This window comes from Sus scrofa, chromosome 14 (assembly GCF_000003025.6).
Source record: "Sus scrofa isolate TJ Tabasco breed Duroc chromosome 14, Sscrofa11.1, whole genome shotgun sequence".
Classification (NCBI taxonomy): domain Eukaryota; kingdom Metazoa; phylum Chordata; class Mammalia; order Artiodactyla; family Suidae; genus Sus; species Sus scrofa.
The window spans coordinates 113,024,777-113,052,499 of NC_010456.5; the positions used below are offsets into that span (position 1 = coordinate 113,024,777).

General features: G+C 40.9%; 1 protein-coding gene across 3 annotated transcripts in view; it reads right to left on the reverse strand.

Moving 5' to 3' along the window:
- The window catches only part of C14H10orf76 (chromosome 14 C10orf76 homolog), a 195,711-nt gene that overhangs the window by 147,488 nt on the left and 20,500 nt on the right, over positions 1-27,723 (reverse strand). For all 3 annotated transcript variants that reach the window (XR_002338442.1, XM_021072731.1, XM_021072732.1), the window contains 10 exons: positions 24,932-25,024; positions 23,429-23,503; positions 23,258-23,344; positions 17,418-17,474; positions 16,090-16,133; positions 14,948-15,008; positions 12,844-12,890; positions 12,129-12,204; positions 9,379-9,472; positions 2,183-2,284 (listed from right to left, as the gene is read on the reverse strand). Coding sequence is in view for 2 of the 3 variants with exons in the window: in XM_021072731.1 (XP_020928390.1) it covers positions 2,183-2,284; positions 9,379-9,472; positions 12,129-12,204; positions 12,844-12,890; positions 14,948-15,008; positions 16,090-16,133; positions 17,418-17,474; positions 23,258-23,344; positions 23,429-23,503; positions 24,932-25,024 (736 nt within the window). In the remaining variant the exon portion in view is untranslated. The remainder of the gene's footprint in view (positions 1-2,182; positions 2,285-9,378; positions 9,473-12,128; positions 12,205-12,843; positions 12,891-14,947; positions 15,009-16,089; positions 16,134-17,417; positions 17,475-23,257; positions 23,345-23,428; positions 23,504-24,931; positions 25,025-27,723) is intronic.

Consider the following 27,723-nt stretch of genomic DNA (forward strand, 5'->3'; position numbering starts at 1 on the left):
TCCCAAGTTGCTGTGGCTGTGGCTTAGGCCGGCGGCTACAGCTCCAATTAGACCCCTAGCCTGGGAACCTCCATATGCTGCAGGCGCAGTCCTAAAAGACAAAAAAAAAAAAAAAAAAAATTAGGTGTATAATTAAGTGTGAGAAGCCTCTCCAGCACAGTCACACCCTCATATGTTCTCATGTGCAGCAGGCAAGCGAGGTGGCAAGCGGAGGAGACATTAACCACCCCTTTATGGTATTATTGGTATTTTTTTGTTTTCTTAATAAAGTTCCAGTCTCCCTCATTTGAGCAATACTCTCATTTCCTCTGATGTCTGGATGATCACTAGAGCTACAATCTGCACACCAGCCCTGTGGCAAAGAAACAGTCTCATAATCAGGCACTAGCCAGAAGAATAAGAAACTGCAACAGTCTTCAGTATCAGTATTAAAAATGCTGGATAGGAGTTCCCATCGTCACACAGAGGAAACAATCCGATTAGGATCCATGAGGTTTCAGATTCAATCCCTGGCCATGCTCAGTGGGTTAAGATCCAGCATTGCCGTGAGCTGTGAGTACATCTCAGACATGGCTCAGATCTGGTGTTGCTGTGGCTTAGGCTGACAGCTGCAGCTCCAATTCAACCCCTAGCCTGGGAACCTCCATATGCTAAGGGTGCAGCCCTAAGAAGACAAAAAAAAATAATAATAATAATTTTTGGAGACAATTGGAAAAAACTAAATATGAACTATATTATATGGTATTAGAGAATTATTGTTGATTTTCTTAGCTATAATGATAGATGTCTAAAAAATATCTTTCATTTTGAGAAACATGGCAAAATACTTATGATGTGAAGTAGAATGACATCTGCAACTTACTTTAAAATGATTCAGTCATAAGAATAACACACAGAAATTGAGAGATGAACCAAATATGGCAAATGTTAATAGGTATATGAGTGATCACTGTTAGGATCCTTTCAGTTTCTCTCTACAATGGAGTTTTTTCATCCAAAAAAAAAGGAGATAAATGCTACCTCAGTGTTACCATGAAATAAAAGGCTCATTTCCAGAGAATCTTTTTTTTTTTTTTTTTTTTTTTTGCCTTTTAGGGCTGCACTTGCAGCATATGGAAGTTCCCAGACTAGGGGTCGAATTGGAGCTGCAGCTGCCAGCCTATGCCACAGCTACAGTAACTCGGGATCTGAGCGGCATCTGTGACCTACACCACAACTCCTGGCAACACCAGATCCTTAACCCACTGAGTGAGGCCAGGAATCAAACCTGCGTCCTCATAGATACTAGCCGGATTCGTTTCCACTGCACCACAATGGAACTCCCCAGAGAATCTTAAAACTAGGACAGGGAGTTCCCATTATGGCTCAGTGGTTAACGAACCCAAATAGGATCTGTGAGGATGCAGGTTAGACTCCTGGCCTCACTCAGTGGGTTAAGGATCCGGCATTGCCGTGAGCTGTGGTGTAGGTCACAGATGCCGCTCAGATCCCGAGTTACTGTAGCTGTGGCATAGGCTGGCAGCTGCAGCTCCAATTCGACCCCTAGCCTGGGAACTTCATAAGCCACAGGTACAGCCCTAGAAAGAAAAAAAACAAAAAACAAAAAAAACCCATAAGCAGAGGAAGAACAGGAAACCAGACAGAATAAACTCAAACTTTTCTAATACCTATTTCTCGCCCACTTCTATTCTTCAATTCAGAGATGAGTGCTAACACTTCTGTTTTTAAGTGTTAAAGAACGCAGTCCCTCTGAATCTCACCTCTTCCTACTGCACTCTGTACAACAATCCTAACTCTCACCATGAGCTGATGTTTTCAGTTCTTGTCCTCAAAAGGGAATTCCTTGAAACATGCTAATCCCTCCACTTCCCACACACAAGAGTTTGTTGCATCTACTTACCAAAATATGCTAGGAAGACTTGCAAGTTTTTATAGAGATCAATTTTTTCCCCTGTTCTATTCTGGAGCACACCCCTCCAGCTCCAAGTTTTCCCAACACCACCTAATTGCCATCTGACAGTAAGAAATCACTGTTTTCCAGTAATCAGGACCATCGCCTTGCACAGGCAGACCCAATGGTTTGTTTCATCAAAGCTTCAAAGCATTAATGATGCCCCTTGATCAAGCTAAGCAGCTACCTGCCACCTTCTGCTTCGTGAGCCCCCAAAGTATCATGGCTTACCTTTGGTGTCCTGCATGACAATTGAGCTATACTTTAAGAAGGTTATCAGTAGATTACTGGTCTGTACATCTGCATCCAGTGGGAGTTCCACGGAACTTATAACTGGAATAGAACAGATGAAATGCACTTAGGTTATAACATATTCCACATAGTACTTCTGTCTATATAGCCAGCTTGCCAGCAGGCAAGAAAATCACAAAATAATCTTTTCCACAACAGAGGAAAAACTGAATTGTGTCATAAACCTTTTATCTATTCTTCCCAGGCAGCCTCCTCTAGAGCCCTTCCTATCCCCAAGATTAAGCCCAGTGCCTTCTCTCCTATCTAAGAATGCTGGTCTCCAGGAAGAGTTCTTCTCTCCCAACATCCTAAGAAGGGTATTTTTGATTCCACATTCTAGCCCCAAGCAATCCAAAAGGGTTCAAGGCCCTTCTTTTTTTTGGCCACAAGTGCAGCACGTGGAAGTTCCTGGCCAGGGATCAAACCCCCTTGGCAACCATGACCTGTGCCATAGATGTAGCAACACCAGATCCTTAAACCACTGCACCATAGCAGCCCTTCTTCCAAGGCTTTCTTAAAAGCACTTTAATTTGAACCTAAGGGAAAGAGCTATATTGAATATAAATGAGCCTTGCTTTGATGACTCTACTGCTTAAAATAAATGACAATTCATTCCTAATAAGGAAAGATCTTGCTCAATTTTGAGAATAAGGCTTTAGGCTGGAAATACTCAAGATGGAAGGGAAAAAAGTTTAGGCAAAACTACACTCAAATTTTACTTCTTGGAAGTTCCTCGGTGGTCTAGTGGTTAGGACTAGGTGGTTAGTGCTTTCACTGCTTCGGCCCAGATTCAATCCCTGATCTGGGAACTGGGATCACACATCAAATGGCTGCATGCCACGGCCAAAAAAAAAATCTACTTCTTAATCCTTTCTCCCCTGAAAGGAAACCTGAAAAGGAATACCAGACTGAAAATAGGTGAACATTACTGATTGGGATTGCCTAGGAACTGAGTTTTATATACCTAGCTGCTTGCTATTTGTAAGAGAAATTACCCGGCTACACTCTCTAAGCCACAGTCCCGATGAACAATAAGGGATCAGACTAGGGCTGACCCACTCAGGAGAGCCTTAATATAGACTTTCCAAGTTTCTAAAACTTGAAATTAGACATCTTGTTAAATGCTTTTACACAAAGACATAATATATAAGCAAAAGCAGGCTCATGATGGCCCACTACCAGATTAGAGAATCTACAGCTTTCTGTTATATTTTCACCTATGAAGATTCAGCTGAGTTTGGGACCTTATTTATAATATGTATTCATAACCATAATGAATCCCTCTGGAGTTATTACAATGTATGCAGAGAACATTTATTAACAATGGAAAACATTTGCATATTATAGGTCCATAATACACAGCAAGCACAGCAAAAAGCCTTATGAGAAGAAATTAGCATGCCCAACCCTTGGCCATTTTCCCACAGTTCGGCCTCCAAGAACTAATAAAAGACAAATACATTTCTATGTTGAAACACTCAAAGGTTTTGATTCAAGTTACGGGTTAATGACCTAAGACTGTCACTTCAAACTATAGCCTATTCTGAAGCTCAGAGCCCATAACATTCCTCTGTCCAACACAAAGAGGCATCTAACTGGTAAACGAGGTTTTTTTCCCACTCAAACACAGTAACAACTAGAAAACTGTCTTATGTAATATGGAGAAATATAGAAGTATATGTATTTTTAGTTTACCAGAACATCTTCTCATGCCAAGGCTGAGCTGTCAAATGTCAAGTCTGAACTGAGAACAAATGTTACAGCTAAACTGCTGGCCTTTAAAACAATGGCTCCAGTGACATACCTTTAAATATAACTAGGCTACTGAGCACCAGTTACATTAAAAACCAATTAAAAACCAAAACTTAAAAACAGGATTATAATACTTAGAACCCCTACAGGGAGGAAACGAATTGGAAGGAAAAGGACAAAAATAGGAGAGAGAGAATAAAATCCCTCACAAACTAAAATCTCCTTCCTAAAGAAGAGTGATTCCTTGAATAACTCCTTGATCTTTGGATTCATAATTCTTCCCAGAAGCCTTTGTCAAGGGAGATAGTCAATTGAAAGTGGGCTGACTCCATCTTCCCACTAGAGAAAAAAAAGCTCGCTGGTTGTAGGTAAGTAAGCACAAATCCTGCCATTGCATAATCAGTGTGTGGGTAGAAGTGTTCACAATGAACAGTTTGAAAGGCAGTTCTCTGAAGCATCCAAACCCCAACATCACATGGAACTTAGACACACACACACACACACACACACACACACACACAGCACTTTTGATATCCATGGTAACCAGGCAGGCTTCATCCTTAAAGAGAAAGAAGAGTATTTCCACTGGATTATTTGGTGACCTGAATAAGCAGGGACAGGTAGGCAATCCTTCCCATTAAGGGAGGCAGCCTCCTGTTGTTAAGATACAGGTATGCCCCGCTTTTCAAAAACTCATTTTATATAAGCCATTTTGCTTTTATTTATTTATTTATTTATTTTTGTCTTTTGTCTTTTTGTTGTTGTTGTTGTTATTGTTGCTATTTCTTGGGCCGCTCCCTGGGCATATGGAGGTTCCCAGGCTAGGGGTCCAATCAGAGCTGTAGCCACCGGCCCACGCCAGAGCCACAGCAACGCGGGATCCGAGCCGCGTCTGCAACCTGCACCACAGCTCTCGGCAACGCCGGATCGTTAACCCACTGAGCAAGGGCAGGGACCGAACCCGCAACCTCATGGTTCTTAGTCGGATTCGTTAACCACTGCGCCACGACGGGAACTCCCCATTTGCTTTTATAAAAAACCTACATTAGTATCTGCTTTCACTACCAGAGAGAAATCCAAAGAGGATTTTCACTTTTAGGAAAAAAGGCAGGAGTTACCGCACAGTGAAAATGAATCTGACTAGGAATCACAAGGTTATGGGTTCGATCCCTGGCCTCACTCAGTGGGTTAAGGATCTGGCATTGCGGCTTGGATCTGGTGTTGCTGTGGCTGTGGCCTATGCAGACCAGCGGCTGTAGCTCTGATTAGACCCCTAGCCTGGGAACCTCCATATGCCGCAGGTGTGGCCCTAAAAAAGGGAAAAAAAGAAAGAAAGAAAGGAAAAAGGCAAAGAGTTCCAAGGCTCTGTGGGTTAAGGATCCAGGGTTGTCACTGCTATGGCATGGATCACTCCTGTGGCAGGAATTCAATCCCTGACCCAGGAGCACGTGTATGCCACAGGCATAGTCAGAAAGAAAGGAAGGAAGGAGGGAATGGAGAAAGGAAGGAAGAAGGGAGGGACGGAAGAAGGAAAGAAAGGAAGGAAGAAGGAAAGAGGAAAAGGTGAAACAGGGAGGAGCTAAGGAAATTAAGAGGTACATGCTACTATGTATAAAATAAGCTACAAGGATACATTGTATAGCACAGGGAATATAGCCTACATTTTATAATAACTATAAATGGAGTACATAAGGATCTGGCATGGCCACAAACTGTGGCATAAGTCAAAGACATGGCTTGGACCCTGAGTTGCTGTGGCTATGGCATAGGCCAGCAGCTGTAGCTCTGATTCAGTCCCTAGCCCGGGAACTTCCATATGCTACAGGTGTGGCCATAAAAAGAAAAAGAAAAAAAATGGAGCACAATCTTTTATTTTATTTTATTTTAGGTACAGGTTAGATCCTGGCCTGGCGCAATGCATTAGAGATCTGGTATTGCTGCAGCTGTGCCTTGGGTTCAGTCCCTGGCCTGGGAACTTCCATATGCCTTGAGTGCAGCCATAAAAAGATAAAAAAGTGAAGAAAAAAAAAAAAAAAAAAGACAAGTGATAACAGTATCGGTGGGGATGTGGCGAAAAGGAACTCTTGTGCACTGTTGATGGGAGTATAAACTGGCGTCACCACTAAGGAAAACTGTATGAAAGTTCCTCAAAAAATTAAAAACAGAACTATCATACCATCAGCAATCCTACTTCTGGGTATATACCCAAAAGAAATAAAAACAGGATATCAGAGAGATGTCTTCACCCCTATGTCATTACAGCATCATTCACAGTAGCCAAGATATGGAAATAGCCTAAGTGTCCATCAACAGATAAATGGATAAAGAAGATGTCATCTGTATATATATAAAATTATGTATATATAAATATAAAAAATTTATATGAAAATGTATAAAATGCAGCCACAAGGAGGAAATTCTGCCATTTACAACAACATGGATGGACCTTGAGGGCATTATGCTGAGTGAAATAGGTCAGAAAGAGAAAGACAAATATTGTATGGCATCATTTATACATGGAATCTTAAAAAAAAAAAAGTCAAGCTCATAGAAACAAAGTGTAGAAAAGTGGCTGCCGGGGGTTGTGGGAAATAGGGAGAGGTTGGTAAAAGGGTATAAACTTTCTGCTATATGATTAACAAGGTCTGAAGATTTAATGTAAAATATGGAGACTATATTGATAACATTATGCTGTATAAATGAAATTTGTTAAGACAGTAGAACTTACATGCTCTCATGCCCTCCAAAAAATAAAAATAAACAGATAAATATGTGAAATAATGAATTTGTTAATTAAATATGCAGGGAATTATTTCACAGTGTATATGCATATCAAATCACCATGATATATACTTTAAATATCTCACAATTTTATTTGTCAATAAAACCTAGATAGCTGAAAATAAATTAAAAAGTATACATGTACAGGAGTTGCCATCATGGCGCAGCAGAAGCAAATTCGACTAGGAACCATGAGGTGGCGGGTTTGATCCCTGGCCCTGCTCAGTGGGTTAAGGATCCAGCGTGGACATGAATTGAGGTGCAGGTCAAAGATGTGGCTCGGATCCCACAGCAGGTGTAGCTCCAATTGGACCCCTAGCCTGGGAACCTCCATATGCCTCAGAGGCTGCCCTAAAAAGAAAAAAAAAAAAAGTATACACATACAACTTTTTTCCCCTCAAATTCAGGCAAAGAAAAGTAAAAAAAGAAATTCCTGGAGTTCCCGTCATGGCTCAGTGGTTAACAAATACGACCAGGAACCATGAGGTGGCGGGTTCGATCCCTGGCCTTGCTCAGTGGGTTAAGGATCTGGCATTGCCGTGAGCTGTGGTGTAGGCTGCAGACTCGACTCAGATCCTGCGTTGCTGTGGCTGTGGCGTAGGCCAGCGGCTACAGCTCTGATTCGACCCCTAGCCTGGGAACCTCCATATACCGCAGGAAGCGGCCCTAAAAAAGACAAAAAAAAAAGAAAAAAAAGAAAGAAATTCCTAACAACTACAAATGAATGTAACAAGAGACAAGAGTTTAAGGGAGCAAACTGAGATCCTGCTGTATAGCGCTGGGAACTATATCTAGTCACTTATGATGGAGCATGATAATGTGAGAAAAAAGAATGTATACATGTATGTGTGACTGGGTCACCTTGCTTGTACAGTAGAAAACTGACAGAACACTGTAAATCAGTGTGGTGGAAAAAATAAAAATCATTTTAAAAAGAGCAGTTTAGGGGTAGGTGGTGGGGAAGCTTTCTTCCCCACCAGAAAAGACAAAAATTGAAAACCGCATTCAGCATTTGTTTTGCAGCAAGTAGTAATAGAGGCAGCAAGCATCCCAAGCAGTGAGAGGCACTAACAAATTCCTTCCCCAGGAGCTAAGCATCTAAGTATCAAGCCACCATATCTTTGAACTGTGTCGGTGAGCATCTGTGCTTTACCTTGATTTTCTCTGGGCATCTCTTAGCAAGATGTGTCCTAAGGTAATTGTTTACACCATTTTGGGTTTTTTTGGAAAGTTTTATAGGAGAGCTCTGCTTTCAAACAGCAGGGGAAACCTCTATTTTGGAATTTGACTTCCAACTCTAAACAGATCCATTTTGCTACCATAGGCTTGAATATCAGTGGCACCTCTCAGTCATGCTTTTGTACTACTTATACTACCTTGAAATTCTACTCCCACAGGTATTACATGAAATTTTAAAGGAGAAAAAGCAGATCAAAGAAGATCATGTTACATACAGACCGTAGGGAGGCACAAAGAAAGTTTCAAAGTTAGACTTCCTATACTTCTTTACCCAAAATGAGGTCAACATTTGAGACAAAACATCCAGGATTAATGAAGATTATTTTTTGGTTAAGGTATTCCATCAAACAGATTCAGCTGAAAATAGAACCAATTCAGGTTGACACAAAGTTTACTGGGCAAAACCCATAATTTCTTTTCTGTTACCCTTTTCTTAAATTTCAGCGATAAAATATATAAAGGAGGTTTTTTTGTTATTGTTTTTTGTTTTCATTGTTGTCTTTTTAGGGCCACACCTGTGGCATATGAAGGTTCCCAGGCTAGGGGTTGGATTGAACCTATAGCTGCTGGCCTACACCACAGCCACAGCAACACAAGACCTATAACCCACTGAGTAAGGCCAGCGATCAAACCCACATCCTCATGGATACTAGTCGGGTTCGTTACCACTGTTCCACTACGGGAACTCTGAGAGAAGTCTTAAATACCCACAAAACTCCCAATTATGCATTTGACATTTTCTACATGGGTGTGGCTGGCAGAAACATAACAGTGAGCAAATCCCAGGTGTGCTTTCTCATTCATCTATTCAACAAATATTTACTAACCAATGGCCGTGCTGGGCACAAGGCTGTGTATTTAACAAAATAGGCATGGTCCCCACCCTGATCCATATTGTGGTTCTTAATCTTGACTCTCACTAACCTTAGGCAAATCACTTATTTCTCTGACCTCAATTCCGCATTTGTCAAATGATAACATAAGATAACATTACTATGCTACATTTCTTTCAGTGAGATATTCATAAAATATCTCATGTGAGTTTCACAAGCACCCTGAGAGTCTGGCAGGAGAGGCATCACTGACCTCTGAGGTCCCTTTTAAATCTAGCATTCCGTTGATTCTACGACCATTCCAAGGAGGACAAGCTGGAGTTATGTAGCTTCTTATATAGACAAAAGCACTTGACTAACTTTCCCAAAGTTTTCTTCAGAGCTTCAGGAGTCCTGAAGGACAGTTCTTCAGATAATTTCTTCAGTGAAAGAATTAACAACTGCGCTTCTTGTTCAAAAACAAAAAACTATGCTTACCCGTAAAGATTCAAGATCACATTAATCAAGAAACAAAGGAGGTGGTAGACTTACCATCAGAGGAGGGCGGTGTGGTCCCAAGTGGTGTGACTGGTGTTGTAGGAGCAGGATTGACAGGGGTTGTTACCATGCCTATTTCTGGATGACTCTGAAAGAAAACACAGAAAAAGGTAAGAAAAGAAAAAAGCTAGTTCTGGGTATCTTCTGCTCATCCTTTCTGATATTCCTGGCTTAAAGCAGACAGAAAGCTCACTGAGGAGGGACTACTTCTACAGTTGGTTCCATGAGTACCTGACTAGAGCTGATGCTTACTAAACTCTAATAAGAAGCTCTGGAAGATGTGGTATATATACACAATGGAATACTACTCAGCCATAAAAAAGAATGACATCATGCCATTTGCAGCAACATGGATGGAACTAGAGAATCTCATCCTGAGTGAAATGAGCCAGAAAGACAAAGACAAATACCATATGATATCACTTATAACTGGAATCTAATATCCAGCACAAATGAACATCTCCTCAGAAAAGAAAATCATGGACTTGGAGAAAAGACTTGTGGCTGCCTGATGGGAGGGGGAGGGAGTGGGAGGGATTGGAAGCTTGGGCTTATCAGACACAACTTAGAATAGATTTACAAGGAGATCCTGCTGAATAGCATTGAGAACTTTGTCTAGATACTCATGTTGCAACAGAACAGAGGGTGGGGAAAAAAAATGTAATTGTAATGTATACATGTAAGGATAACTTGATCCCCTTGCTGTACAGTGGGAAAATAAAAAAATTAAAAAAAGAAGCAGCTCTGGAGTTCCCACTGTGGCTCAACAGTAACGAATCCAACTAGTATCCATGAGGATGTGGGTTCAATTCCTGGACTCACTTGGTGGGTTAAGGATCCGGTGTTGCCGTGAGCTGTGGTGTAGGTCGCAGATGTGGCTCAGATTCCGCGTTGCTTTGGTTGTGGTCTGGGCCGGCAGCTGTAGCTCTGATTGGACCCCTAGCCTGGGAACTTTTTTTTTTTTTTTGTCTTTTTGCCTTTCCTAGGGCCGCTTCTGCAGCATGTGAAGGTTCCCAGGCTAGAGGTCTAATCGGAGCTGTAGCTGCCGGCCTACGTCAGAGCCACAGCAACGCCAGATCCAAGCCGCATCTGTGACCTACACCACAGCTCACGACAACGCTGTATCCTTAACCCACTGAGCAAGGCCAGGAATGGAACCCGCAACCTCATGGTTCCTAGTCAGTTTTGTTAACCACTGAGCCATGACAAGAACTCCTAGCCTGGGAACTTCTATATGCTGGTGGTGTGGCCCTAAGAAAGCAAAAAAAAAAAAAAAAAAAAAAAAAGAATCCAGTTGTAGTTGATCACTGTGAAGGTTTAAGTTCAAACCCAGCCTGGTACAGTGGGTTAAAGGATCCAGCATTGTCACAGCTGCAGCTCAGATTCGATCCCTGGCCCAGGAACTTCCACATGCCACAAGTGCAGCCATTAAGAAAACAGAAAACAAAAACCTAGGGTAAACAAATACACAGGATTATTCCACAAAAAAGGGGCATTTGCAGTCCTATCTGAACCTGGGCAGGGACTATTCTTTTCAGAGCAACCTAAAACATATCTACAGACTGTTCTAATGACCACATAGTTGACTAATAGACACAAGTGAGCCAAGGGGATAACAAGTACTATAAAAAGAGCTATGCAGAGGGCAGTTCTTATTCCACAGTAAAGAGTATGTGAGATGGGGAAGCAAAGACATGGGGGAAGACGTCCACTAGAGACCAAAACAGATGACTCCTCTTTCCCTCACCTTCCTTAGCCATCCCTGCCACATCAGCTCTTGTGAATTAAGCTGAGTGGTGGCTATTCCCTTCTCGTCCCCAACAGCTTTACCAAATTTTACCTTCCTCACTTCTTCCTTAAAATCAGTTACAGAATTTGGAGAGCAGACAAAGAACATCATGAGAATAGTGGATCAAGTCTCATGTCATTAGTCATGAGAAACGGTAAGGGCCTCCTAGGCAGAATCCAAACCAGCACACTGCTTTTAGACCTTATTTTTTTGTTTTTGAAATGCAGTAGACCCATACACATCTGCCCTTTGAAAAAAAAAAGCATAAGCAAAACTTTGCTTTAAAAGAAACTTTCATACATATTTTAAACAGTCTGGCTTTAAAATAAAAACACTTTATCAATTTTTAAAGACAGCTTTTATGGGCAGCACTTGAGTTCTCAGCCTGCTTTAGTCCCTTCTGTACCAACTACTAAGGGTATTCCTTAGGCAAGTGACCTGGCACTGAGGATTCTATGACTTCCTGCTTTCGATATTTGTAGGCCTTTTTTGTTGTTGTTGTTGTTAACAGCTAGCCTCATAAAGCACAGGATATTTTGTACTTTTCTTCTCTGGAAATGGGTGAGATAATAAGATAAGTGACGTGGCCTACTTTATCTCTAGTTGTAATTCCAGAGAGGTTTAGCAAACAGAAAGCCTGTTATAAAAATCCGTAGGGGCAGATAATACCAAGAGATTTCCAATGAACAAAATGAAATAATCTCAACTCATTTGGATTAACAGAATCAGTAAACTGGTGAACACCATCAACTTTGCATGTTATCCGATCCACTTCGGCACCAGATGGAAATATACATATTTGACAAGAGTATGAAGCAAAGGCAACTGATGCAATTCTTCGTTACTGTCACTCACCAATACAAAGCAGGGTTTGCATAGGCACAGCCAGTTAAGCTTCTCGACAGAGTGAATCTATATGAAATTCAGGGAGAAAAAGGTTTTTAACATAACCAACCTGGGCTAACACTGTGATGAAGTTGCGATTTAAATGAACAGCTTCGTAAAGTGCCAGAAGGATGGCCTCATTGGTTCTGAAGAAAAAGAGAACAAATTTGGAGATTCTCTTATAACAATGGAGTTAAAAGAATATAACCACCAAGATAAGATTTCACCCCAAATCATTATAAATCCTTTTGAGTTTCTCTCTCTCTCTCTCTCTCCCTCTGTTCAGCAGGCCAGGCCAGCAGCAACCTGAGCCATTGCAGTGACAATGCTGGATCCTTAACCCACTGTGCCGCAAGAGAACTCCCCCTTTGAGTTTATAATGCTCCATTTATTTCCTTTTTGGGCTTATGTAAAGAGTATACAATCAAGGCCTTAACTTTAATTTCTTAGAACTAGTTCTTATCTACTTTATTCACTATTTCCCCCCTTTCACTTTTTCACCCCAATCCAGCTAAGTCTTAACTGGCTCAGACACCCAGCCCTTCTTCATTTCATTCCAGAGACAGCTGGGAACAGTTTTGCAGTTTCTTGGGGCTCAATACGTGTAACCAAAGCAGAGGTTTCTAAGGTTCCATTACTGTTTAAAACTCAAGAAACATTTGACAAATCACCAAAAAAGTATGAATCCATAAAAAATTACCGGAGGCAATATTTCACACTTTCATATCCAGTGAGACAGCCCACACTAAAGTTCAAAGCACTGAACAAGAATGTCAGGTACTTACTGTACTGAGATTTTCTCATGGGCATCTGCTATGAACATACTGCCCACCTGTGGAAGAAAAGGGGAATTGCAGACTCATATAGCAGGGAAATGTGAGAGGAGCTCTGTGCCTATGAAGCCTTTAAATGAATGGAAAATACAAGCTGCTTGCAGCCTGAGAAAACTTGGAACCCTGGCCCACCAGTCACACACACCAAAACCAACTCACTCTGAAGATCCTAAAAGAATCATAAAGTAATAAATGAAATAATGAAAATTCCCTGAAATATCTTTACTTAAGGGACCTAAAAAAAAAATTACAGTACTTTGGTCCAGCTCTCCCTTTAATGTTTAAGTTTAGTAACCACTGACAGCACGTAATGGTAACCTAGACATCCTCATCACTTTGCATCTTTCCTGGAAGTTACTTATTTGAAGTCAGAAACTAACTTACAAAGGATATCACAGAAGGCAGGCTGTTCATCCAACACAGAGCCGTCTCTTCAGGGGACTATACAGGTTTCAGACCAGAAGTGTCTAAATGAAACCCACTGTCCATCCTTCACATCATAAAATCTTTTGTTTGTGTCCAAGGCAGGACAGCCAAGTAAGTACATGGAGGAGGTTGCCTCCAATATATGTGATATCAGAGGCACCGAGATAGATGCCCATCCCTCTAAAAATACTTTTCCACCTACTTACTGATGTCCCAAACCATGTAGCTAGAGCTTCGTTTATTCAGTACAAAACTTTTTCTTCTTGGCTAAAAGGGAAAGGTCCCTAGGAGCAATTTAATTCATCTAATTAAATACCAAAACAGCACTCGCACTGCTCTAACATCTGAGTGACTACCCATTTGTGCTTCAGAGTTCAAGAGTTTATCAAGTCCTTTCCTTGAGAGTAAGCTCTGAAAAAGAAGGCATAGATATTGAGGGCAAAAAGTGGCCTTTAGGGGAGCAGAATGGAGGGAAGATTGCTATTTCTTGTAATGAACTCAAAATCTGTCTTGCCCTAGGGCTGATTACTTGAATACTAATGCCCAAGAAGACTACGTTCTAACACCTTCTACATTTTTTTTGGCCACCTCTGAGGCATGTGGAAGTTCCCAGGTCAGGGATCAAACCCGCACCATAGCTGTAACCAGAGCCACAGCAGTGACAACACCAGATCTTTAACCTGCTGAGCCACCAGGGAACTCCCTAAGATCTTCCAGATTTTTTACTTAAAACTTAGTCCCAGATTGGAGTTCCCATTGTGGTGCAGCAGAAACGTATCTGACTAGGAACCATGAGGTTGCAGGTTCGATCCCTGGCCTTACTCAATGGATTAAGGATCTGGCGTTGCCATGAGCTGTGGTGTAGGTCTCAGACGTGGCTCGGATCCTGTGTTGCTATGGCTGTGGTATAGGCCTGCAGCTGTAGCTCTGATTAGACCCCGAGCCTGGGAACCTCCATATGCCGCAGGTGCAGCCCTAACACACACACACACACACACACACACACACACACACACACACACACACACACACACACACAAATAGTCCCAGATCATCTGGCCCAAAATGCTTTTGTGCCAAGGCTGAGAAACCTTGCTCAGGAGTCTTGCAAACTGAACCACTAACTTTCCTAAAGCACAAACCTCTCAGCCCTGATCCTTAAACTTTAGAGAGTGGCTCAGATCAGTGTACCAACCCCTTGACTCCAGGACCAGCTATAAGAGATAGAGGGGCCACAGCACACAGCCAAGGATCACAAAGGGTTGGACTCAGATCTCAATGCTCCTATTCTGTCTTCCATAGCATCAGTCCTCAAGCAGAGCCAACTCTTTAGGAAACAAAACTCTGGCTCAATATGAACTTTCTTTTTTTTTTTTAGCCTTTAAAAAACTATATTAATTAATTTGAAAAAAATCAGTCCCAGAAAAATCAAAGCTCTTCTTTCCCCTATCTCATTTGGGTTTGGAAATCACTAAAAGAGATACAGCTTTCCAAAACAGCTGCTATGAGCAGCTTCTCTCCTTTCATCATACCATCATCTCAAACATTTAAATTTCTAAGTCCAGACTTGTCTACTCCTGAAGAGCCCATATATTTCTGAGCAGGAGAGAAAAAAACAAGTAGGACTTACCATATTTGTTAAAGCAGAGAAAAAACCACTCTGGTGTTCTTCTTCCTTGTCTTTATACTGTCTGAACAAAAATAAATTCAACTTTAGTATTATTTATCACGTATATCTTTGTCCAGGGCATACTAGGTAATCAGGGCAGCTCACTCATAGAATTCACTGACTCCAGAAAACAAAAGCATTATGACAATCGAGCCACTGTAGTTTCCCCTGCAAACTAAGAGGCACCCATCTGCTCTTGAGGTAGCATGTTACCAAAATGCCCGGTTACTTTGGGAGAGACTTAGAAAGCAAGCTGCAAAAGTGTGAAACTGCTCTAACATATGGCTGATCCAGTTATTTCCCAAACAGACTATTGCTTGAAAAGTGTGACAGTAAAATTACTTTAAGGCTGTAACAGTGAAAATCTTGTTTGTTTTTGAAGGAAGAGGAGGGAAATCTGTGAGCTAAACTATTTGTGGAGATAGGACAGATTTGAAATTCCCAATTGTGTGTGAGGAAAGTCTGGAAAGGAGTAAGAAAGCTCCTGCCTGGCCCTTACCAGAATTAGATACAGTTCTGGTTTCCATTTACTGAATACTAGGTCCTTCCCCACCCCCAACAAGAGGGAAAGTAAGCACAAGTAAAAAGAGCCCAGGGAATAGATGGATTCTGGGAAGCTGCAGTTGATTACTGATAAAAAGAAGCATCTGTCAAACCAGAACTAATTCAGTGCTTTCTCTTTTTATTTATTTATTTTTTTTTCAGGCACACAAAAAAAGTAGTGCTTCCCAAACTGTTTTACAGAGAAAACGGTATTTGTATGATACATTGGGCTAAATGGAAGAGCCTGCTTGTGGGTGGAAAACAAGCTAAGATGCTCTGCAATATATACCAAAGTTTGCAAAAGAACGCTTGTATATAAGAATTGCTTCAACAAAAGTTGGACCCTGACCTGGTGGCTACTTTTTCAGTAGTGTTAGAAACAACCCGGGCTAAAGTCATCGAGCCAAGCTAGAGCAAATGCATCTGCCAGCAGCTGTTCCTCTGAATACTCTTCTACAATAGGTAAGGGACCCTCACCCAAGAACTCTTAACAAAGTTGTTTCCTACTCAACCAATTCAAATGAAAATTAGAACCCTCTCTTCTGGGAAGGTGGACTTACCTGTTGTACTCAGATAAAGCTTGAGCAATCACAAGCCCCATTCCCTAGAGAGAAAAAAGATAGCAGAGGTGAAATAAGGGGCTGGTGACAATGCTATGACTACGCCAGGGAAAACACTAATTACAGCTCCACGGTCCAAGCCCAAGAAGTTCTACCTGAAAGGAGGCAACAAGGACAGAAATTCTGAGAGATCAAAAGGAACTTCCTTGGAGGAATTCCCTAGTGATCTATTGATTAGTACCCAGCACTTTCACTGCTGTAGCCCAGGTTTAATCCCTGGTCTAGGAACTGAGATTCTACATCAAGTTGCTGCATTCAGTGGCCAAAAAAAAAAACAAAAGAGAGAGAGAGGGAGGAGGAAGGGGAAGACAGTGTCCCAATTACAAAAGGAACTTCTCTGGAAAGATTTTTCTGATTTAATTATCTTAATGTTTCTAGACACAATTAAGAGAGTAACAAGGGATGAAACAGACCAGCCCAGGCCACTGTCTCTAAAGCACCCACAATAAAAGTGACAATGAGTCCAGTGTTCTCTGAAGGTACATATAGACAAGCCACTCTCTTTCAGCCACAGGAAAACAGGAGTGTAACGGGAAGAAGCATCCAATAAATGTTAAAGTACCTTATCAACTTTCCACCTAGAACCTGCTAAGCATATCACAAAGATCAATTAAGGCCACAAGCATCAGTCAAGTGTGCTTTATTTTATAAGAGAAATTAGAAGAATGAAGAAAGCAAGACAGAAAGAGAATAAAGCAGACACCTGGTCATCTTCTTTCTCCCTATATTCAGAGATCAGATGTTATTTCCCAAACCTTCAAGGATATATGTAGGAGATATATATCATCCTCCATGTTTCAGCTATAAATATAATCTGGCTGGTTCCACAAGAAGAAATCTCCCAATATTATAGTCTTCTAAACCTTTTTTTTTTTTTAATTTCAGCTTTACTGAAGTATAATTGACATATAAGATATTTTAAGGTGTACATCATGGGTGATCTGACATCCCATCTAAACCTCCTTATTGCTGGAAATGTAACTTCTTGACTCTGTAGAATAACCAACCTCAGTATACTCGAATATGAAATATAACTGACCATTTCATTGATTAGCAAGCAAATATCCCCTCAAACCTTCCTTTCATGATGAGAAGACAGAAAACAATAAAACAGTAGCACTGATGCACTAAAAAGAAATACTCGTTCCCTCTTTACAGTCAGATGAAATTAACACAATAGCTCTATACTCTCTGACCTAAACATCCACTAAAAGTAAGGCTACCGAAGGCAAATAATTAAAACAATACATAAGTATCCAGATACTCACATTGAGTGTGGCTTCATCATCCACAATAGACAGCTTCACAATATAAGGATTCACAGACTGTCAAACAAGAGAAGACTCCAGGTGAGCGTGACCTAGTCAAGAACCCATTAGTTATTTAACAAAGTATTAACAAAAATGCTTCTATAAGGTGCTCTCTCTCTAGAGTGATAGATATTCCTAATACCTATCCCCAACTATCTTGCCAGTTGACTTCCCCCATTTCCAGTAAACCTCTCAGTGTGCATGGGCAGTCACCAAGCCCAAACACACACCCTGGTTCTGTTCTACCACCATTTTCCTCTAGACCTAATCAGCTTGGGCCTACATCTGCCACTTCTTCCATCTTTCCCTCTTATTTGTTTCTAAGAAGTAAGTGAACAATTCACAACACTCACTTTGTCCTATCCTGCCAATAATTTACTAAGTCCACAGGGACAGCTGTCTTTTGGGGAACATAAAAGCTTCCTTGCCATAAGGCACAAATTTATAAGTTGCTAACTTACACTCTCATCCCAAAGGCTCCCTAACCATTCCACAAACTATATCCAAGGACTGATTCACCCACCCGTAAAACAAAGCCACCTTGGGGGTGGAAAGTGGCAGCTGTTAAACAGCCAAAGAGGCCATTTATGGATCCAATACCCAAATAACACTGCAGGGGAACTGAAAAAAAGATGTAATTACCCAAACTACAATCTGGTCAGGACACTGGGATTTAATGACTCTCCCATCACTTAAAGCATTGGAAGATTTCTTGAGTTTTTCCATATTCAGTCACAGCTGGGCAGCATATGGAAATGGACATATATTTAAACTCAATAAGCAACTGGGCCATCTCCTACCGGTAGGATGAGAACCAACGACGTGCTCACCTTGAAAACATCCCCCCCATAGGATGTGAGGAAAGATCAGGCACCAAATCTAACCCAAGGGGAGCTAGAAACAATTGTCCTCAGATGGCAGTTTTTACAGCATCCAAGAAAATTCATTACTCAGAAACGTGGAAACCCAACTGAAAGTCTAAGTCCCCTCCCTGCAGACTTTATTTAATCGTTTCTGAGGGAATCTTTTGAATGTCAACTGGGAAAAGAAGCTTTGCTTTCTTAACAGCCCAAATGTTTATAAGGTTTTCTACAACACAATTCGAGGAGGTAAAACCCATCCCCTTTGTTACCTGATCTGACAGAGGAAGGCTCTCAATACTTCTTCCTATGACCAACACCCAAACCCTGCTGATGCTACAGACTTCAGACAAGATCCAAAGCAAGTGGATTCTTGGAAATGAAAATCAGCAGTAGGAAGACCCTGAGATGCCATCATGATGAGAACAACACTAGAAGGAGCAGATCACTGTCTCTTGGCACAGTTTTTGAAAGTCCTACTTACCTTCCCAAAGTAGACTGTCTTAGGTAATAATAAGGACCATCTTGCTAGTGCAAGAACAGCCTGTACATTAGCAACTGTTGCATCAAGGCAAGGTGGCTACAATCAAGGGTTTGAGTTCAGGCTCCTATACTTATTGTGACAAGTTAGCCACATGAATAAAACCAAGCACAATTTTCTCATCTGTAAAATGGGGAATAATATTTCCTTCCTTGAGGTTGCTATGAGATTTAAATCAAGTAAAATCCTTAGCACAGTATCTGGCATACGGCATATAATTGGTAGCTATATTTTTTCTCCTTTGACATTTTTATCACATTCAAAGGAAGCTCTGTAGGGAAAGAAAGAGAAAGAAAAAGGAAGAACTTACAACCTAACATAACAAACAATTTTGTAATTTATGGGAAACATCATGTTCAAAGCAGCAGTTGGGGACCGAGTCACTTTATCTCAGGAGACTTGACCAACCTGGAAGGCCAAGATCTTAATGCTGTGAAATTCTCTATCAGTCGTTGATTTTCCTTAACAGTATATACCTGATGGGCTGGTCATGTTTTAAAACTCAAGGCAGGGAGTTCCCATTGTGACTCAGAAGGTAACAAACCCAACTAGTATCCATAAGGAACCCGACTAGTATCCATGAGGATGAGAGTTTGATCCCCGGCCTTGCTCAGTGGGTTAAGGATCCAGCACTGCCATGAGCTGTGGTGTAGGTCACAGACATGACTTGGACCCCTCGTTGCTGTGACTGTGGCATAGGCTGGCAGCTACAGCTCTGATTCAACCCCTAGCCTGAGAATCTCTATATACCACAGGTGCAGCTCTAAAGAGCAAACAATTTAAAAAAAAAAAAAAAACACAAAAACCTCAAGGCAATCTACTTTTCATCAGCAAGACAGAATTACAAAGTCAGTGAGCCTTCATAGAATCACTCTAATAGAGTTCAGCCTTTATTTGATCTAAAATACACTTAACACATTTCATTGCTCTTCCCTACACCTTTTATTTTGACCTCCTCTGCTTCTTTAGATGAAATGTCTAAAATGGAAGGCATTACTTGAAGTGAGGAAGAACGATTTCCAACACCTAATGTTCCTTCTTTGTTTAGCAGGGTACCACGCCTCCCTGGTGCCCTTTGCAAATTTCTGGAAAAGGTACAACTTACCCCAATGATCATGGGATCAAATGCAACAGTAACTAGCATGTTGATCTCCCTAACACACAACCTCTTGTATTTTGCATAAAAATTCACTAGCTTTTGGTTTTGCCTCGTTCATCTTGAATTCCTCAAGCTCCTGTCAAAAACCTTCCTGCTCCATGGTCACCAGGCTTCCTTTAATGGTTTCTGTTGAGTGACTTATATCAAAAGCTGTAAAGCCCAGATAACTTATACCCACCAACTTGCCCTCCCTTCTATATTAATTCTTCTGGGGCTTTTGACAGACTAGAGATGCATACCCCATTCCAGAAATATGGTTTTCTCCAGTTCCTTGGCCATGTCTAATTTTTCAGGCTGACATTTCCAAAAGTCCTACTGGGCTGAACCAGAGTTCAGTTCACATTTAGAGAAGCCAAGCCACTGCCTCAGAGTGGAATGTATCCAGGAGAATGTTCCAAAAATATTCATTCCTGATGATGGCACTTCCTATCACATATAACTCACCTCTCTTAACTGTCTTCAGCACCCTTCCTCAGCTATTTTTCTTGCTGTTATAATAAGGCCCCAGAGGCTTATTACACATGACAGAGATCGCAATGGCTACATGCTGCCCCTCCAGATCACTTTGAAACAGGTGGTGTTAATAAATTACTTCTTTATTAGTAGCTCTGCATACCATTTGTCAGTTCCTTCAAGACAATGAAAACTATCAGCTCCTGGGATTTTTAACACATTAACATTGCTCCACATATTCCAGTCCCTCTTTAAGTATTCTTTCTCCACGACTTCCCCTTCTTTCATATCCCTCCTTATAAGAATAAGCTCCAGAAGTTCCCCTTGTGGCTCGGCAGAAACCAGCCTGACTGGTATCCATGAGGATGAGGGTTCAATCCCTGGCCTCGCTCAGTGGGCAAAAGATCCAGCGTTGCCATTACCTGCAGTACAGGTTGTAGATGCAGCTCGGATCCAGCATTGCTGTGGCCATGGTGTAGGCCAGCAGCTGCAGCTCTAATTCAACCCATAGCCTGGGAATTTCCATATGTCACAGGTGTAGCACACACACACATACACACCCGCAAAAAAAAAAAAAAAAATAAGCTCCAGATTTTATGTCACTTTGACCTACTAGGAATCATATCAAAAATCACTACATGGGAGTTCCCGTCGTGAAGCATCGAAACGAATCTGACTAGGAACCATGAGGTTGCGGATTTGATCCCTGGCCTCACTCACTGGGTTAAGGATCTGGCCTTGCCATGAGCTGTGGTGTAGGTCGCAGACACAGCTCTGATCTGGCATTGCTGTGGCTCTGGCGTAGGCCAGCAGCTAAAGCTCCAATTAGACCCCTAGCCTGGGAACCTCCATTTGCCACAGGTGCAGCCCTAAAAGGACAAAAGACAGGAAAAAAAAAAAAAAAAAAAAAAGAAGATCTAGAAGCTCAAAAATTAAAATCTTCCTCCCACCCCGCTCCCACTGGCCCATTTCTCAATTGTATTGCTACCTATTAAATGAAGAAAGTCAAGTTGCCTCAATGCAGCTTCTGACTTCTGGGTTTAATAAGTAATCCTCATGTCCAGGACCCAATGCCAAGTGCTCTCTATTCCTCCAAAGCAATCCCCAGTAAGGCTCCTGGTCTTCCCTAAGTGGCCGACTTCCTTCTCCGTGTACTCTACCTTTTGAGAGGAATCAAGTAGATGCACCAATCCAAGGATAAATCTCTAAATTCAGCTCTTCATCTCAAAGATCTCTAAATCTGTCCCTGACTAATCCAGAGGCAAAGAGAATGCCAGAATTAATATGGATAAGACTCTGCCTTCAATTTCCACCAAAATCAGAAAGTGTCCCCCTTGGAGTTCCCATCATGGCTAAGTGGTTAATGAATCTGAATAGGAACTGTGAGGTTGTGGGCCTTGCTAAGTAGATTGAGGATCTGGCGTTGCCATGAGCTGTGACGTAGGTCACAGATGCGGCTTGGATCCTGCGTTACTGTGGCTCTGGCGTAGGCCGGTGGCTGCAGCTCCTATTTGACCCCTAGCCTGGGAACCTCCATATGCCACAGGAGCAGCCCTAGGAAAGACAAACAGACAAAAAAAAAAAGAAAGTGTCCCCAGACCAACAGTGATACTTATACAAGTATATTAACTGCATTAAGGAAATCCAATATACAAGCCCAATCTTTCAAAATAGATGCATTAGGTCAATGGTTCCCAATCCTGGCTGATCATCACATTCAATAGGAGATCTTTAAAAAAAAAAAAAAAAGATACCCAGGTCCCACCCATAAGAAATTCTGATTTGGTATGTCAAGAGTAAGGCCCAGGAGTTCCTGTTATGGTTCGGCTGTCTCTCTGAGGATACGAGTTTGATCCCCAGTCATGCTCAGTGGGTTAAGGATCTGTCATTGCCACAAGCTGCACCACAGATAACAGATACAGTTCAGATCCTATGTTGCTATATCTGTGGCAGGCCTGCAGCTGAAGATCCAATTTAATGCCTAGCCCAGAAACTTCCACATGCCAGAGGTGTGGCCATAAAAAGAAAAAGAAAAAAAAAAAAAAAAAAAAGAGTAAGGCCCAGATACATCTGCTTTTTTAAAAAGTTCCTAGGTGGAGTTCTCTTGTGGCACAATATGTTAAGGATCTGGTGTTGTCACTGCAATGGCTTGGGTTGCGGCTGTGGCATGGGTTGATCCCTGGCTAGGGAACTTCCACATGCTGGGGACACAGCCAAAAAACAAAAAAAAAGTTCCTAGGTGATTCTAATGATAAGCTGGGTTTGGGAAGCCCCATAGTAAGAGAGATTTATTCACTTTCTTAGAAGCTGCACCACAGGATACTTTAAACAGCTATATCCTCTACTCTACGCTTCTAACATCAGACCTTTAGGGTTTTGTTTTTTGTTTTGCTTTGCTTTTTACGGCCGCACCCATGGCATATGGAGGTTCCCAGGCTAGGGGTCAAATCGAGCTACAGCGCCGGTCTACACCACAGTCACAGCAACACAGGATCCAAGCCGCATCTGCCACCTATACCACAGCTCACAGCAAAGCCAGATTCTTAATCCACTGAGCGAGGCCAGGGATCAAACCTGCCACCTCATTGTTTCTAGTCGGATTCTCTTCCACTGTTCCACGACAGGAACTCCTAATAAAGGACTTTTAGAATTTGGTTTATCAAAATTAATCAATTAATCACTTTGCCTAACGTAGAAGACATAATGTGGCCACACACTTCTAGGAGCAGCCACATTTAGGAAGATTATAAAAAGATAATAGCTATCCATTAGGTGATCCACTTACCTCATATTTTCTGTAGTTCACCAGCAAAGCCAAGAGGACCACAGCATCATAACCATGTTCCCTACGACTTGGGGGATGGGAAAGGATCTGTAACCAGAACCAGAAATGGTGAGAGTGCTTGAGGAGGTGGTTCACGCAAACGAGAAAGAGATGATGAGGGAAATGACCTACCTGTAAAATTGCTTCAAATATACTGTTGATCATCACATATTCCAGGATAGTGTTCTGGCTGATATTATCTGTCACCTGAATACAAAAAAAAGGCTACTTAAAGTCTGTACTCTGATATCTCATGTATATCTCCTCTCCTAGTATCTAAAGAAACAGAAATGCTAAAACAGTGTACTAGATACTTAGCAGACCTTTCATAAGCACCCCTAAAGAGACACACTAGAAGGGTAAGAAACTATCAAATTAAAACTTCCTAAATCTTTGAACTTCTCACTATTTCTCTCAAACCCACATACAAACATACAGTTTCTTGGGTTTCATTTCCCAAATTCACAGGAAGAAGTTTATGATCCCAAAGCCTTGAAGTGGTAGCAGAGAAAAGCAACCACCTGAAGTAAATGAGTAATACCCTATACTTCTCCCATTAGAAGATACAGGCCAGTTTCTTGCTTTAAAATTAAAAGCCAGGAGTTCCCGTGGTGGCGCAGTGGTTAACGAATCCGACTAGGAACCATGAGGTTGCGGGTTTGGTCCCTGGCCTTGCTCAGTGGGTTGAGGATCCGGCATTGCCGTGAGCTGTGGTGTAGGTTGCAGACGCAGCTCGGATCCCACGTCGCTGTGGCTCTGGCGTAGGCCGGTGGCTACAGCTCTGATTAGACCCCTAGCCTGGGAACCTCCATGTGCCGCAGGGGTGGCCCAAGAAATGGCAAAAAGACCAAAAAAAAAAAAAAAAAATTAAAAGCCAGGAGTTTCTGGAGTTCCCATCACGGCACAGTGGAAAATAATCTGACTAGGAACCATGAGGTTGTAGGTTCGGTCCCTGCCCTTGCTCAGTGGGTTAAGGATCTGAGATTGCCGTGAGCTGTGGTGCAGGTCACAGACGAGGCTCGGATCTGGCGTTGCTGTGGCTCTGGCGTAGGCCAGCGGCTACAGTTCTGATTAGACCCCTAGCCTGGGAACCTCCGCATGCTTGGAGACGAATCTGACTAGTATCCATGAAGATGAAGGTTTGATCCCTGGCCTTGCTCAGTGGGTTAAGAATCCGGCGTTGCTGTGATCTACAGTGTAGGTCATAGACACGGCTTTGATCTGGCGTTGCTGTGGCTGTGGCATAGGCCAGCAGCTACAGCTCCAATTTGACCCCTAGCCTGAGAACCTCCATATACCAAGGATGTGGTCCTAAAAAGACAAAAAAATCAAATCAAAAGTCAGAATAAAAAATATTCAGAGTCACAAAAACTGTTTCCAAATGAGACCTATCAAAAGAGCAAAATCTGAAAATCCAGAAGACAGCAGTTCTCCAGGAATGGTACAGGTTAAGAATGCCAGGAAGCGAGAGCCTATACACTAACTTCCTTCTACACACACACAGAGTGATGTGATGGCCCAGTAGAGATTTTTTTTTCTCTCTTCTCCTTTCTAACTTAGGGCTCAAGTATTCAAATATTCCCCTCTTATCATTTTATATTCTTAACGAAGAAACATATAGATGGGATAACTTACAGTCACTAAGCAGAGGAGGAGTTTTAGACATAAGCTCTTCAGACTTTCAGAACCTTCGGCACAAAGCAATGAATCCAAACTCTCCATCAAGTTCTGAGAGAGAGAACCGTTAAGTATTAAACCCTATCAAATAATACTTTCACAGTGTCTTTGTCCAACTGTGGATTACGTTATGTGGAGTAATGGAAACAATATAAAATGAAGCAACCACATCATTCCCTGAGGCATAGACCTTGCTAGAATAGACAAAGAAAAGGAAGACTTCTAAGTCCAACTATTTTGGGAAAAATGCTTTAGAACAACTGCAGAGAATATAAAGATTTCACTATTCTACCAAAGGACTATTTATAGCCTATTATCCTCAAATAAACCTTCAGATTAGAATGAAGTAAATTTTTAAAAGATTAATAATAATGGTTAAATAACATACAAATTAAAAATAGCAAATAATAAACTAATTTAAAAAATTAAATTCTATTAAATAAATTTCAAATAATAAACAGTTAAAGGTTAAATAACCTTTAAAAGTTAAAGGTTAACAACAATAGTAATGGTTAAATAACTAGGTATGTTTCATTATTTAATAAAAAAAGCATGTCACTTGATGCTGTCACACTGAACAAACAACTGAGACAATATCATTACTAGCTAATTGCTGGCCACATACACTATCCAACAAAGCTAGCTCATGTCCATCCTAATCAGTTCTACTAGACAATGTGATTGGAGTTTTATCACTTGTACTAACAACCAGCTGTTAGAGCCAGTGTAAACAAAAGATGGAACCCTTAGATACCACAATAGGAAGAAGAAAAAAATTGTTTACATTAAATAAAGTAGGAAATGTATAAAGAATAGGGATTTAGCACACTGGAAGTTCAAGTGAAGGTTCAAAATAAGCTACTACAGTTCAACAAATATGTCGTGAGCATCAATTATATGCTAAATATTGTGCTTTCAAAGGAAACAGAAAAAAAGACAATGATCCTTGCTCTCAAGGTGTTTTTAGTCTAATAGGAGAAAAATAAATAAAGTTTTAATTTAATGGCTACTATGACAGAAATACACAAGGAGGAAGGAAATTAGCTCAGAAGTTACCTATTCTAGGACTCCTCAGGGACAGGTTGTATTTCGGTAGGAATTAATTAAAAATTGAGGAGGAAAGGAATTCTAGGCAGGCATTACCATGATCAAAGACACCTGAGGAATGAAATGGCCCTGGATGTGCAGTTGGAATACAAATAGTTTGTTATTATGGAAATATAAAGAGTGAGGCACAGTGGTGAGAGATGAGATTTGAGAAATCAATAGAGAGTAGATCAAAAAAGTTTGATAAGGCTAACAGGAGAGTTTGGCCTTTTTCCTTTTAGTAATAGGAAACTAATGAAAGGTTTAACCAAGAAAGATTTGAGTGCTAAGACACATCACTCTGGTGGCAGTGTGGATGACAGATTTAAACATGATAAAATCTGGAGGGAAGGAGACATATAAAGACTAATCTATCAATTTTCTGAGGATAGTTGCTATGTCTTATTTGCCTCTGTATCTCCAGTGTCTGGCACACAGAAGCCTAACAAACATTTGTCACAACAATGATTGCGTTTCCTGGTGACTCAGTGGATTAGGGATCTGGCATTGTCACTGCTGTGGCTTGGGTCCCTGCTATGATGTGGGTTCAATCCCTGGCCTTGGAACTTCTGCATGCTGGGGGCACAGCCTTAAAAAAAAAAAAAAAAAAAAAAAAAACTGATTCCAGGTAATAAATCTTTGTGTATTACTAATTGCATATTCATAACTTTTAAAAATAACCTAATCACTTAAAGAGTCTTTGGCATACATATTTATTATTTAGTGAATGAGAGAAGACAAGTTCTTCAAAGTTCATATTATGAACAAAACTCATTCAAGATAGTCACAAACACTGCAAATCAGATAACTGATAAGGGACTTATATCCAAAATATATAAAGAACACTTACAACTCAACAATAAAAAGACAAATAATTCAATCTACAAATAGGTAAAGGATATGAATAGACATTTCTTATATGTGTGTGTGTGTATATATATATATACATTTGTATATACACACATACATACATTGCAGATGAAAATGTAAAACAGCAAAGCCACTTTGGAAAACAGTTTGGAATTTCTTCAAAATGTTAAACATAGAGTTACCACATGACTCAGCCATTCTAAACCTAGGTATATACCTAAGAGAACTGAAAACAAATGTCCATATAAAAACTTTCCCATGAATGTTCACAGCAGCATTATTTATAACAGGCAAAATGTTGAATCATCTCAAATATCTGATAAATGGGTAAATACAATGCAGTACATTCATAAAATAGAATATTAATCAGTCAATAAAAGGAATGAAGTTACTGATACATGCCACAACATGGGTAAATCTTGCAAACATTATGTTGAGTGAAAAAAGCTAGAAACAAAAGAACACAGACGATATGAAACCATTTACATGAGACTTTTAGAAGAGGTAAACCTAGAGATATAAAACAGATTAAGGGGTGCTAGAGGCTGGAGAGAAGAGGAAATAGAGAATGAGTACATGCTAATGGATACATGTTTTCTTTCTGGGGTGATGAAAATGTTATGAATTAACAATGGTGATGGTTGGGCAATTCTATGAATATGCTAAAAACTACTGGGTTATACACTTTAAAAGGGTGAATTGTATGACAGGTAAATTATAATTAAGCTGTTATTTTGTAAAAGCATCAAACAGTAGAAATAAAAATTCTGATAAAGTCATTGTGGTAAATAAAA